Here is a 15676-nt window from a genome sequence, read left to right as displayed (position 1 = left end):
ATTAGTAAGGTTCATGTTGTCTACTATATAACCATTAGATAGTTTTTTAAACGCTTTGTAAGCATATGGAACTACGGTCTATGTGGTCAACTAACGTTATTGTAGCCCCCAACTAAAGCCTGTGTGGTCAACTACTACTGTAGATTCAAACTATAGCCTCTATGACCAATTAATACTATTACAGTAACTAATTACCATCATTGTGGCCAATTACTACTTTTACAATTTTGAACTACGGTATTTGTGATTAACTATTGATATTATAACCAAGAACTAAATATATTTTCTAGTTCAATTATGGTTGTTATTGTTGATTTACTATTGTGTATCTGTGATTATCAGCTTTGTGATTTTATCTTTTCTAATTCAGGAGAAGAGAATTACATAATGGATTACTTTGAGTGGATTAGACTCCGTGATTTTTTTCCTTTTCAAGCTTTTTTTACATAAAAAATATTGGTGTCTCCTTCTACTACTTTTCTTTTATTTCTATGGGTGTTAGATTTTTATGCAAGTCTAAGACACTAAAATACAACTCTTAACTTTGTGAATCTTAGGCACGCAAGAGGACCATTATGCACATCTAATATTATTTGATGTGCAGCTTTACCAATTCTTTCTCCCTACTCTCACGCTCCATTGTGTAACCATCCATATTTTTATTAAGCTCGCTAAGATCTTTACAAAACAGCTTATCATAAATTAGAGAATAATTAACTATCTATCCCACCTCTATAGGATTGACCAAAATGAAGGAGAGTCTTTAGAGAACGTTCTTAGAAGCTTTATAGGGACTATTCCTTAGTCCATTCTATTTATCATTTATGTGAGATAAACTTTATTTTTATGGTAACCTCATTCCTTGTTTTTAAGTTTTATATTACATGCATAACACACAATTCTTATGTATTTACATATCTCATGCCCCAAACTTTCATATTTATGCACACATAAGGGAAAATCATCGTTATTATTACATGCATAACACACAATTCTTGTGCATAATATCTTTTTTTTATATTTTTGGGATGTATTTAGACAAGTTAAGATATGAACTTTAATCTTTGTTACCTTAAATTCTTAAATATGCAACAGTTTGATATTATCTATGAGAATTCATATGTCATTATTATTATAGAATTGATTATTAACTACCCATTTAATGTTGTTTCTCCACTCATCCTACATGTCAAGTTCATAATTCATTGATTGCCATTGCAAAGATTCTCCCACCACCCATGAATGATGTCCCTCGATATGCTATCAAAGTTATTTCTTGCTTAAGAAGAGTTTCTAGTTGGGGATAGATTCCAACTCATCCCAAGTCAAAACCTCCACGAGTCCTCTCCCTTCATTGACACCATTCTACAAAATCCCATATTAGTAAGGTTCATGTTGTCTACTATATAACCATCAGATAGTTTTTTAAACGCTTTGTAAGCATATGAAACTACGGTTTATGCGGTCAACTAACGTTATTGTAGCCCCCAACTAAAGCCTGTGTGGTCAACTACTACTGTAGATTCAAACTATAGCCTCTATGACCAATTAATACTATTACAGTAACTAATTACCATCATTGTGGCCAATTACTACTTTTACAATTTTGAACTACGGTATTTGTGATTAACTATTGATATTATAACCAAGAACTAAATATATTTTCTAGTTCAATTATGGTTGTTATTGTTGATTTACTATTGTGTATCTGTGATTATCAGCTTTGTGATTCTATCTTTTCTAATTCAGGAGAAGAAAATTACATAATTGATTATTTTGAGTGGATTAGACTCCGTGATTTTTTTCTCTTTTCAAGCTTTTTTCACATAAAAAATATTGGTGTCTCCTTCTACTACTTTTCTTTTATTTCTATGGGTGTTAGATTTTTATGCAATTCTAAGACACTAAAATACAACCCTTCTTTGTGAATCTCAGGCACGCAATAGGACCATTATGCACATCCAATATTATTTGATGTGCAGCTTTACCAATTCTTTCTCCCTACTCTCACGCTCCATTGTGTAACCATCCATATTTTTATTAAGCTCGCTAAGATCTTTACAAAACAGCTTATCATAAATTAGAGAATAATTAACTATCTATCCCACCTCTATAGGATTGACCAAAATGAAGGAGAGTCTTTAGAGAACGTTCTTAGAATCTTTATAGGGCCTATTCCTTAGTCCATTCTATTTATCATTTATGTGAGATAAACTTTATTTTTATGGTAACCTCATTCCTTGTTTTTAAGTTGTATATTACAATTGCTGAAGTTATCCAATATCATTAGAAACAATTAGAGAAATCTTTAAGTGTAAGGATCTTAATGATGGGACTGCTTAAAATTCCCTGGGAAATAAACAAGAATAACTAAAAGATTTAGGTCTCCTTCATCATCTCAATAGTGACTACAATAATGAAACTCTTGATAAGAAAAGGAATAAATTTCCCTAAACACATTCTGCATCATTATAAATATAGTAGTGTCAAAATAGTCCCTGACTATTTATATGGGGTTGTTTTAGTTCCAAAGTTTATAAAAATGGCAAAATAATCCTCAAACTTTTTAAATTAGGACTAAAATAGTTCCCATGAAGGACAATTATAGCTCAATTTTAAATCATAGACTATGTTGACACTTCTATAAATTCTAGGATTAAAATGACCCCGTGTAAATAATCAGGGACTATTTTGGCCCTTTTCTCATTAAAAATTTATCATATTTTTATATAGTTTGGACAAATGTTTAGCAAAGAGAACATAGAAAAATTACAAGACTTCTAACTCATTTCAATTTACCTCGTCTAGTATTTTATTGATTCATATTTCTCTTTTATTTTCTTAGTTATCAATGTTATCTTTATTGTGAAAATAATGTGAAAAATAAATTCACATAATAAACAAACAACCAAACACAGTGTGATTTAGTATTGTTAAAAGAATCATCAGTAACAACAATCGTTTCAATCATTATACTACCCTATAGATATAAAATTGTGATGGAAAACTCCCTTCATAAAAATCAGTGCTCTACTACACATCCTTGATACTCTTGCATCAATAACTATCTTGTAACCTTTGACCTCTAAGGCCCTAATTAACGAAACTTCTAATATTTGTAATATGCTTAACATCAATCAGCTCCCTCACAATATCATCATACATCCTGATAAAGACATTGTCTACACCAATAATACAAAAAACTTGATTGTTGCTCATAGTCACTGCACTGTTATCTAGCTTCATGTTATTACATAACCACTCTCGATGGGGACAAAAATGATAGGTAGCACTTGAGTTGAAATTTCAAAATAAATCATCTGTATACAAATTGTGAGAAGCTACATATAACAATACCTTTGAATCATTTTTGTCACTCCACTCCATAATTAGATCAGCTTTTGCCTTAGAGGAAACTCGCTTTCCCTTGTCCTTCAACTTTGAACAATATTTCTTCTGATAACTAGTCTCAAAACAGAAAGCACGTAGATTTTTTCTAAGATTGCGCCCACGAGATTTGTCCGACTTTTGAAAAGTATCGTCGCTGGCATCCTTCTTTGCAAAACTCTTCTTCCTCTCAAATCTTCCACATTAGAGTAAGTACGTTAGCCGACTCCATCTTTGCGTCTTTGTCCTTTCGACGGAAATCATGGTTCAAAAACGTCGTAATCACCTTGTCATAATTTAAGATGACATTCTCATGAATGAGTGTCATCATGAATTTTGCATACTCATCTGAGTGAATTCAATAGAAGAAGTGCATTGTCTTCATCTCAATCTTCTCGTTTAGATTTAACATATCTGTCAAAAGCTTTGTAAAATAATTCAATACTAATCTCTCGTCTCATTTGAAACCTGTAGAATTGATATTTCATATGAAAACGATTCTCCACACTTTTTGTGAGATATTTGTTCTCTAACATCTTCCATAATTTTCATTCAGAAGCCTCCATTATCACCCCATATTTGATCTCCTGAGATAAGCAATCTTAGATCAAGCTACAAATACTTCGGTTCATCTTCAACCATTCTCTTCTTGATAGCTCTCCAGGACATTTATCGCTATGAAAAATTTCATTCATATCAAAGAGTACAACACATTCATCATCTCACATCGTCGCATGCCACAGTTCTCTTCCCATAAAATTGTCACTTCGGTCTTGACGGTATGCATAATCACCTCATGAATTGGCACATTTTTCACCATCGTGGTAGATGTTGAAATACGTATTGACATGCTATTATACATGGCTTCACTAGATCACGTAGGTCAACTTGCTCTGATCTTCTTATCTTGCATTCACGACTTCGTGGGAAATGTACCCGCTCGTCACTAGAAACATTGATCTGGCTCTGGTACAAATTGTTATGCAAAACAGCACGGAAAACAAATTCACACAAAAAAAAAACAACCAAACACAATGTATTTTACGTGATTCGATGCAAATCTGTCTACATTCATAGAGAGGTTATTTCACTATCAATAGGTGGGAAGAAAGAAAACAAATCGGCTGAATCAGAGTTACAACTCAACACACATACCAAATTCTCTACAATCCCTTATATAAATATGACAAGAGTGGAGCGTACAAATTAAGAATTTTTCAAGTATAAGAAAGATCATGTATTAGATATCCTCAAATTATGTTTCATAATATAGAAAATATCATATAATTAAATATACTCAAATTATGTTATCTACAACCAATCTTTCTAAAATACATACTTCCTAATTTACGACCATTACATTTAATACTTTTCATAACAATATTTCCAAGCATGATTCCTTGCTCCCAACACCCAGAGTCATCCATCATCTATCACTCATTGATAATTGGCACCAATGTTTGCCACCTATAACTTATAATCCACTACAAAACAAATCTTTAGCCCTCATCATTTATCCATTTAAAAGTTTTTCTAAAGAATTATGTTCTTAATATATGTCTAATTGTCTTTTTATCTCCACATGTGAAATATTCAAATCAAGCAACAAATTTTTCAACAAGGAATCAAATTGTAATACAAAATTTACATATCAATCAGATAAAATTTATGCTTTTACATACCTGGAATGGAACCAGAGCTAATTAGCTGAGATTGGGATATTAAGATCATTTCATATACTAACCTCATGTTGTCCTTATTCTGAATCCAGGCACTCGACAAAGCTACCTGCCGCAACTGCCCCCATTGACGCGCTGCAATCAAGACTCCCGTCTCGCAAAGCTATGGAAGAAGGCCAAACCATGTACATCCACCGCCAAACCATGTACACCCGGCACAGATAATGACCCGCTCTTCATCGGCCGTGCAGTCCCGACTCCAGTCGCAGCGGGCGGCACACCGGCCGGAGAAACCCACCATCCCCGCACATCAACCAGCCGCGGCACCCAGCGACTCTACATTCGGATCAACACCCTCCATTACCTCCACTCCCACATCCATTCCCTCGACAAATCCCTAACCTTCTTCTCACGCGGCAGCAGCTCCGCCCATCACCACCAACTACACCACAACCGCCGCCTCACTCCCGCCGCCCACTTCGACCTAATCCGCGCCTCAATTCAGTCTGCAATACTCCACGTCTCCGAAATCGCCGCCTACCGCCTCATCTTCCTCGATTCCGCTCACTCCTACCACAGCCTCTATGTCGGCGATGTCGCCGGTTCGAGAATCCGGCCGTGTTTGAGGATTCTGAAGCAGAATCTGAATACGCTGCTCACGATATTGACCGATCGAGCGCAGCCGGTGGCGGTGAGGGAGGTAATGCGGGCCTCATTCGAGATGTTCTTGATGGTGATTTTAGCCGGAGGGACGGAGAGGGTTTTTGTTAGGACGGATTACGAGGTGGTGTTGGAGGATTTCAGGAACATGAAGAGGGTTTTCTGTGCCTCCGGGGAGGGATTGGTGGCGGAGGAGGTGGTGGATAGGGAGGCGGAGGTTGTAGAAGGTGTAATTGGACTTATGAGCTTGCCGACGGAACGGCTTATTGAGGAGTTCACAGCAGCCGCGCGTGAGACGAGTGTCGCCGTAGCGATGGCGGAAGGGCGGAGGATTCCGATGCCGGCGACCGCCGGGAGGTGGAGCCGATCGGATCCTAATACTGTGCTTCGAGTTCTCTGCCATCGGAACGATGACACGGCGAACTATTTCTTGAAGAAGGCTTTCCAGCTGCCGAAGAGGAGATGAGCAACGAATATCTATGTACATCAATTTTTTTTTTTTTGTTTTTTTTTTCTTTGTATTTATTATTTGATAATAAAATGTAATATTTATATTTATAAAATTTTAATATCATAATCATGTTAAAATATATGCATAAAAACTATTTTATTTAAAAAAAAATCGTAGTAATCATATTTAATTAAATACTAAAAATTAACAAGTTTTATAATTAATTAATTTGAGAGAGTTATATTTTATTTCATAATTATCGAGCTTGTTCAAAATATAATAAAATTGTTGATAAACTTTACATACAAACCGCTCAATTCCTATGTATTTATAAATGTAACTCCTAAACTTCAATTTTTTTGTATGTATATCAGAAGTCATTTCAGAAAAAAAAATAGTATTAGGACTCCGCACGGACTCCGCGCGTAGAGTTACGTGCGGAGTCCAATAAAATTATGACACATAGATGTGACAGAAAAAAAATTTGACCTAATTATAAAAAAGAATATTCCTCTAGTGTTATTCCGTATTATTAAGTGTTATTGTATATTATTCAATTGTTATTATATTCTGAGAATATTCTCAGTATTATAATAACATAATAACACATCAATAACACAATAACACCTAAATAATATAGAAGAAATATTTCCTTATATTACCAGCTAATTTTTTTTTTCTATCACCGCAACGTGGAATGATTTCATTGGACTCCGTGCATAACTTTACGTGTTTAGTCCTGATACCATTACTTCAAAAGGTGAAATAATACTTTGCTGATTTTAATCAAAAACCTTCACAATGAAAATTTGTAAGGCACATCAAATTAAAAAAATTATATTTATAAAAAAATAATTGACAAGTCAAACACAACACTTCCACATAACTGGCTTAGCTAATAATTTTATTCTAGATTATATCTAAAGCTTATAAACTCTGCTGTAATGAACACAAATTATTTGAAGTTAAAAGATAAGAAATTGAACAAACATATCATCTATAAATGAAGAGAGAATACAATCAAGAGAAGAAATTTTGTTATACAGTGAAGGATTGTGTCTATTCTTGTCTGGAGGAGAACTGGTTCGATTAAATGGAGATGCACCCTTTACAACAACCATTCTGCGCCAGCAGCGAGTCCAGCAATCTGATTCACCAGAATGGGTAAAAATACATAAATCATTTGTAGCTTCCTAAAAAACAGAGATTTGGATACTGTGTATTTCCTCCACACAAAGCTATATTTTAATAAATAATTTTTTTACATATCAACCACCTAAAACTTAAAATATATATAATAACTATAGAGTTTAGGAGGATGACTATACTTAAAAGAATGGTTAAAATATTATAACTATATTTTGGGAGGTTAAAGTATTATATTTAATGTTTTGAATGATTTATAAGAAAAAACCTAAATTTATAATTATAATAATAAACTAAAAAAACTTTTGAACTTCTACGTGACAACTGTAGTTTCAATACTGACAATTATAGACCTTCTCATCCTTCAAGATTTAACTCTAACCCACAATTCAAGAAGAAGATAACTTGGGAGGAGGTTGTATTGCGGATAGGGAATCAACAGCAAAGTCAAGGTGCAACAATTAGGAATATGAAAAACCAGTTGGGACTGATTGCTAACTCACTTGGCAATCAACCCCAAAGATCTCTTGCTAGCAACACTGAGAGTAAACACTAAGGAGAGAATAGTGAGCATGTGAAAGCGGTCCCGTTAAGGAGTGGAAGAGAATTGGAGGATGTAGTTCGAAAAGATGTGAAATTGAAAAGGTGCATTAGAGCGTTGTTGTGCTTCTTCTAGGAACAACGTCATTGTAGAAGCATGAGGTCTCAAATAGAGTGATAATCAAAAGAGCATTATAAATAGGAAAAAAATAGTGTGCAGATGAGATGGGTGTGGAGTAGGTGCAATTCGGTGGCATTGGCATGATATTGAGATAGTATTGATGATATTACGGTAGTACTGGGATGGTATTGAGATGCAATATCACCCCACTACCACCAGAATACCACGGTCCGCACGCCTGGTGCACATAATATTCACTCAATAAATCGGGGCAAGCACATACATAACACTTGAAACATTGTCTTATTTACAAATCGAGCACCCTCTTTCATTCATTTTTTAAAGTCTCACTCAAATATCAAAATTCACAATAAAACTCCAATCCATTATTTTTCATTCTTATCAAATTCTCAATAATTTGACCGTGGCACGCGTAAATGCATGGGTTCGGTAGTTCAGAAAAAAACCAATCATCTTGGGTGCTACCTTTGTAAATAGCAATGATTCGAGTGATGTGTATGTAATTATCCCTAATAAATATTTCTTAAAATAAGCAGCCGAATGACAAGATAACATAAATTAGAGGGGAGAAATGCAAAATTAGAAGCCTATATGTAAAATTTTAAGATATTGCTTAAGAGGACACAAAACTAGAGTTGTATGCAAAATTGGCATAGCACATGATCTTCATGTATGCTAAAATATAGAATTATAAGCAACCCAAAAAAGAAACTAATATGAGAATATGGCAAATTTAGCTAAACAAGTTAAATTAAAAAACATGGCTAAGATATTCTGTGATTAAAATATGAATTAACCTAAAGCAAAGGTAGTAAACTAACACTAAAAATTACAAAGACTAGTTTTCACCTAAATATTTTACCCAAATGCAAAACTAATCTATCACCAAGACAGACATACATACCATTGGTCATGGCAACAGATTTTGGCTTCCACTGAGTATCTGGATACATTGCAACAATGTGCACACAGCAACCCCTGTACAGGAGGGAAATGCATGGCAGAAAAGAGAAAAAAAAAAACCATTATTCCAGTATTACTGTAGTGTTAATTCTACATCTACCCCTACCTTAACCATTAGAATAATCTACAATATTCTTATATAGCAAGATACTAGGCCATAAATGCTAATCTGTTAATGTACTATAGCAAGATACTAGACCATAAATGCTAATCTGTTAATGTACTATAGCAACATGCTAGGCCACGCATGCTAATCAGTTAATCTACTATAACTACATACTTGCCGCACATGCTAATCTATTAATCTACAATAGCAACAACATTGGCCATACATTCTAATCTGCTAATCTAATAGAACAACATGATAGGCCACACATGCTAATCTGTTAATCTACTATAGCAACATACATGGCCATACATTCTAATCTGTTAATCAAATATAAAAATATAATTGGCCATACATGCTAATATGTTAATCTATAATTGCAACATAATAGACCATGCATGCTAATCCATTAATCCAACATGGCAAAATGTAGGCTAACACATTTTGATGTAGGCTATAGAAGGTGATTTTTATATAAATCCTTATATGTTAGACTAATTTACTTGAACCACAAATGATGAAATCACATAAAATATCCTAAAAATGATGATAATGTGTCAAATTATATGCTACAGCTAAGGAAAATCCATCTATGTTTTCCCAAAAATTATGATAAGAAAGCTGGTACCATTATCGCTTCCTTGCTGCCAAAAAAAAAACAGAGTAACCCATATAAAAGCAAACAATAAGGCTACTAAAATAGAATGCTACGCTTTAAAACCAGTCATAACAATAGCATAAAACCAGGAAACATAATGGAAAAACTAACACAAGCTTACTCTAGTTGCCGGATAACTAGAGGCTGACTACACAACATAATGTCATATATCGCCCTACATAACCGCATAATTAACCAGCAGAAACGGTCGATAAACGATCGTACAAGCTATATATTACACTACAGAACAACTACAGTTTATGCAAGGCAAAGCAGATAAAAAACTAATATACTAAAGATAAGGCACTCGAATATTCAAACCCTTCCCCAAAAATCATTCCTCTTCAGCAGGCAGAAGGATTTCATATCACAGAACCAAAGTTGCATAAAAATCAAAGTAGCGAATCCAAATAACCAATAAACAGATGCAACCAAAACTCGGGCATTAAGATCACTGTTGCTGCCCATGCCTGGATTGAGAACCAGTATATCCACTATAACCAATAGCCCCACCAGGTGCACCAGCACCAGCCAACTGACCGGCCCCATAGCCGCCTCCCTGAGCAGGATCAGATCTCCAAGCATTCGAATAACCGGTACTTCCACTGCCATCATTATAACCTCCGCTAGCAAAGCCACCCCCCAAACCCTGCTCCCCACCACCACTAGGATTGACACCACCATAACCACCTGGATTGCCATAAGGACCTTCAGGCCCACCATACCCACTATAACCAAAGCCTTGGTTTCCATATCCTGCTGCAGCACTGGGAGACTGACCTGTGTGTCCAGAAACAGCTCCTCCATACCCTGCATTTGCACCATAACCAGTAGAAACATACCCGCTCCTCGGAGCACCTGGAGGTCCGCTAACATAACCAGCGCCAAGTCCACCAGGATTTCCATAGGCCCCGGTGTTTCCGTAGCTGAAACCTACACCATTGGTAGCCGTTCCGTAACCATAAGCGGGAGCACCGTAACCCGACGAACCATATGGATTATAACCAGCACCACTTGCTGGTGCCTGCATGTACCGACTGCCATCAACTCTGTTATCGTAAGAGTTAGAGTTGGTGCCCGAGCTTCCGTAAGACTGATATGTTCCGCCCCCCACGGATCGGTTTGTGGTGTTTCCAGGGTTTGCGTCCTTTGGAAGGGCACGTTTAACCTCCACAGCTTTCCCACCCACATCATGAAATTGCTTCTGAACCACCCGATCAACACTATCTTCTGAGTCAAAAGATATGAAGCCAAAACCTCTAGGACGCTGCGTGTTCGGATCATACATCACGACAACATCAGTCACGGTGCCAAAAGCTTCAAAGTATTTGCGGAACTCCATATCGGATAGAGTGGGAGGAAGCCCTCCGACAAAAATCTTTAGAGGGTGGGGGGAGCCCCCCCGACAAAAATTTTTTTGTTTCGAATCCTCCCGCCGCCGCCGCCGCCGCCAGCATTTCTCATTGTGTTATTCCCTGATCGAACAGCAGTATGCTGTTCCTCTCTTGACATAGCCTTCTTAGCTTCCACCTAAGAAAATCCAGTGATTAGAGAGCAAAGATAAAAAACATACCAAAGTTAATGGTTGTATTTTTAAAACCAAAAGTAATGCTACACTAAACAAATAAATCTTCACTTAAAAGAAGGCCATGTCACTATCCATATGATAACTGACGAAGTATCTTAAATTAATGTGAATCCTAAACTATCCATATGATAACTGACGAAGTATCTTAAATTTTTTTTTATATCTAAGTTATGTGGTATATATATCACTTCCAATATCATATCAGTAAAACAAACCACGTATTTACGTCTGAAAAATAACATTTTGGGATACGATTGCTCGATAAACTCAGACAAAACAACTAAGTTATTTTCTCATATTGTCCAAAACATGCTAAATAGAATCAAGTCACTAGGATCTATTCCAAGTGAATCTATTTAAATTAAACCAAAGTACTATATTTAAACAGAAAAATCTTATATTAGCATTACAAGAAATGCAGTAAACTGAGAAAAAAGCCATGCATGATCCGACCTGTCAACATCTACAGAAATTCGAATTAAAAAAAATGGGTCTGGGAGAACAAAATCCCTAAATCTAGTTTGAAAACAAAAGGAAGAAAACTGAAGGGGAAGCACAACAAATGAAGAAAGCAAAGATTAAAACTGCACAATCTAATTTCATCAAACATTCATGATTATTAAAAATAGAAATTAATAGATAATAAGATCAACTTAAAAATATAACAAAACTCCAGAAAAACAGTTCAATCATTCAAAAAAAAAAGTCCACCTAACTGATAAAGAAACTCAGTGGTCTGGAGATAATAAAATACCATGCAAACCAATAGATAGCATCAAAATTACCAAAAAAAAGGAAAGGGAGCAGCAAGAAAAAAATAGATTTATCCATAAATATACTCAATATAATTTTGAAAAAAATCAAACAAATGTGGAATTCTCCAAAAACTCACAAGATTATCCCAGAGTTCCTACATGATGATCAAGCCAGCATCTCATAAAAGTAGAACAAATGATCAAAATATAAATCAACCTAGAAGAAATATTACACTTGAATCTCAATTCATTACAGATTGAAAAAAAAAAATGACAATCTGCAGATGCAATAAAATAAAAGACAGTCTTCAATCAAAATTTCACATTTAAATAACCATATATCAGGATAATAAAATGAATCCAAAATGAACTGATGATGTAGTCAAATAAATTAAATAAATTACTCAAACAGCAGATACATTCATTAAGAGATAAATGTGTCGATGGAAGAACAAGATTGTAGCTCATTCTAGGAATTGCATTGAAGAGTTGAGAAGGTGGAAAAATGCAACTCTCTCAAATTACACAATGTGAGACAGAGAGAATGATAGAGAGAGGGTGGTGGGAGGGATAGAGAGAGACGGGGGAGGGGGAGGGGGTGGAGAGTTCTCTTAATACACAGTGCAAAACCCTCTAACAAGCAAACAGAAACAAATACTAGAGGAAAAAAAATGCCAAGATTGAAGCCTCACAAATAAAGAGCGATCATAAGACAAAGAATGCAGTGTCCTTCAAGAGCTACTAAAGGTCCATTAATCATATTTAAAAAAAACGATAGTAAAATTACAATCCAATACACAAAAAACTTGAATAAAACTTTGCTGTGGTTCGATTTCAGCATTTAAACATATCTTTTTAGGCTTCTCAAATCCTAATTTCTTAAATGCTTAACTCCCTAAATCCAATACCAATTGAATGTACTAAGGGGTTGTGGGTTAACGGATTTAAGTTGGATTTAATTTAAATCTTACCATATTAAAAAATGGCTACTTCTAAATTTTCGATTTAATTTTTCAATTTCTCCTTAGTTTAGCCTTAAAGTCCAAATTTACTAAATCTTAGCATTATCATAATTTAGTACATCCAGAATTACAGATTTTACAAAATCTGTTACAAAACAGCTCCTAAGTCCGCGCTAAATCCAAGATCCACTAATAATTACCAAAAGCAAGAGTTAAAAATTGGAGGCAATAAGAACTAGTAAATCCTTCATAAAAACAAGTGGTCTCCTAATACACGGTATGCAATCACATATTCCACTCTAAATACTAAAAGGAAACAAATAAGTGCAAAAATATAACGCCAAAATTCAGCCATTGCAGTCTTTTGTATCTTTTATTAGTTTTTTAATGCAATAAGCTTATTTTCAAAAAAAATCAGTCCTTGCAAGTGTAAACAGTAAAGATAATACTAAGAATGAAATATCGTTCAGAAGCTATTAAAGGTCTAACATTCACTTTTTAAAAATTAGTGCGGCCTTTACATATGTTTTACCAAGTTCCTATGAATTAAATATCAATCACCCAAACTTCAATTTTTACGTACAGACCGCCCAATTCCTATGTTTTCGGAATAGTTTGCATGGTTTGTATGAAAAAATTGAGGTTTAGGTGGTTAATACAGGGGAATTGGGTAGTAGGTATGTAAATATCCCAAAAAATTAACACTGATAAGTACAATTATACAAACACTTGAATTAATCTTATGTGTTATTCAATTGTGAGATTTAATCATATTTTTAGTCTTATTTTAATCCGGGAATTCAAAAATCCAATATTAAGTTGAATGTACAAAGTCCACCTTAAATCTAGTATCTAGGAAATCATGCCAAAAGCAAGAGTTGCAATATTTGAGACAATAGGATCTAGGAATTCAAATAGGTATTCTTACTTGCATCCAAATTACTCTCAAGATTTAACTCCGATTAAGGGATGTTTGGTAGCACCCTTTTAATAGGACTTATGTTGAATTTAACATAAATCCAGCAAAATGTGAAAAACATCGGACTGTCGATCCATTTTCTTCTCTCCCGTAATGTAAATCCCATATTGTATAAATTCGATCAATAGGTAAACTTAATGGATTTAAAAAGGAATGCCTCGTTGCTTCTTGAAGTTGTGCAGGAGGGAGAGACGCAATCGTCAAACACTGCAAATGGAGTTAACTAGATTTAACTTAAATCAAGCCAAATATATTCCTGGATTCAACACATCTGGATTTTATCAATCCGCATATACAGTATTTACCAAATCCTATTTAACTTAAATCCTCAGAACAGCCAAACATAGCCTAAGCATATTTTCTGCCAAATTCCCAAGATTATAAAATCAACATTTACAGAATTAACTAAAACAAAAATTTTAAGTAGAAACAGACAAGTGCATATTATTGCATCCAAAACTTACAATCCAACACCTCGACCCAAAACTCCATGCATTCTCCAAGAACAAAAAAATGCATGAAAAGCAATCATTAACAAATCGTCACAAAACTGGGAGTAGAAAGTAATCAAATCTCCATAAATATAGCAAAAACATCCATCAAATGTTTCATAGATCAGCATAGAACCCTATCAAACCAGATTAACTATACCGTAAATTTGATAGCAAAAAACAACAGAGAACAAACGAAACTCATGTCGCAGAAGGAAAAATGCTGTGAATAACAGATTATCATGAATAAATTTCCAAAATATTAAGATAAAAACCGCATGATGAAATGATTCTCACAGTGCGGCCGTCGATGGTGTGAGTGTCTTGGAGTACACGATCTACGATGGAAGGGTCCGCAAAAGCTACAAATCCAAAGCCCCTAGGCTTTCCTGTAGCCTTATCCCTCATCACCACCGTCTGCAAGACATCGCCGTACTGGCTGAAATAATCTTTCAGCTTCTCTTCAGTTGTTTCCCACGAAATACCGCCGATGAAGAGCTTCCCTTGATCCGAATCCATAGATCTCCTTTCTCTCTTCGACTACCTAAAAGAAGAAAATTGGAAAGGAGTTTGGTTTCTCCGAGGAGAACCGGCGGCGGAGCGAAGAATGAGAAAGAGGAGAGAGGGTAGGGTAGAAAAAGCTGGATAAAATGGAGACCTCGGAGACCTTCGTGATGGACGGCTGCGATGATTAGTACAGTGACGATCAGAACGATCCTTGAATAAAACAATGTGATAATTAGAATTTAGTTATGATAATTAATAAATTTTAAAAACTGGTAATTTTTTTCACACTTAGAGCCCGTTTGGGACAGCTTATAAGTGTGGGCGGCGTTTTGAAAACGCCGCCTCACTGTTTGGTACCCACTTATCCCCAGATTATTGAAAATTGTGTTTCCGAAATTGTAAAAGACGCAGACCGCGGGCTGACCCCCGCGGTCCGTGTCAGCCCGCAGTCCGCATTTTCCAATTCAATTTACGCCCGTGACCTTGCTTTTTTCCTTCGCCTCTCCCGTGACCCTAGCTTCTCGCTTTCGCTCTCATCTCTGTTGAGATCCCCGGCTAAGGAGCTTCGCCCGGATCGCAGCCGTTCTCCCGTCACCAGCCCGTTCGAGGCTCGATCCAGCTAGCTTCTCGCTCTCGCTCTCGTCTCTGTTGAGAGCCCCGGC

At 35.5% G+C, this 15676-nt stretch overlaps 2 protein-coding genes across 2 annotated transcripts in view; one reads left to right on the top strand and one right to left on the bottom strand.

The window, feature by feature from the left end:
• LOC110023753 overlaps nt 1-6201 on the top strand; it is a gene marked incomplete in the record, with an annotated part of 10051 nt that extends 3850 nt beyond the window's left edge. Inside the window, 1 exon segment of the mRNA XM_020723317.1 lies at nt 5159-6201. Within this exon segment, the coding sequence (XP_020578976.1) occupies nt 5159-6192 (1034 nt within the window).
• An 897-nt stretch (nt 6202-7098) lies between these two features.
• On the bottom strand, nt 7099-15170 carry LOC110023744 (heterogeneous nuclear ribonucleoprotein 1-like). The gene is given in 5 exon segments (XM_020723302.1): nt 7099-7324; nt 8910-8983; nt 10203-11125; nt 11128-11262; nt 14805-15170. Coding segments are annotated over 5 exon segments (1536 nt in total). The 5' UTR covers nt 15027-15170; the 3' UTR covers nt 7099-7142.
• Nucleotides 15171-15676: the final 506 nt, after the last annotated feature.

The sequence above is a fragment of the Phalaenopsis equestris genome, unplaced genomic scaffold (assembly GCF_001263595.1).
Source record: "Phalaenopsis equestris unplaced genomic scaffold, ASM126359v1 Scaffold000229, whole genome shotgun sequence".
NCBI classification, from domain to species: Eukaryota; Viridiplantae; Streptophyta; class Magnoliopsida; order Asparagales; family Orchidaceae; genus Phalaenopsis; species Phalaenopsis equestris.
The sequence above is the reverse complement of the archived record's forward strand: the minus strand, read 5'-3'. Positions and strand labels throughout refer to the sequence as shown.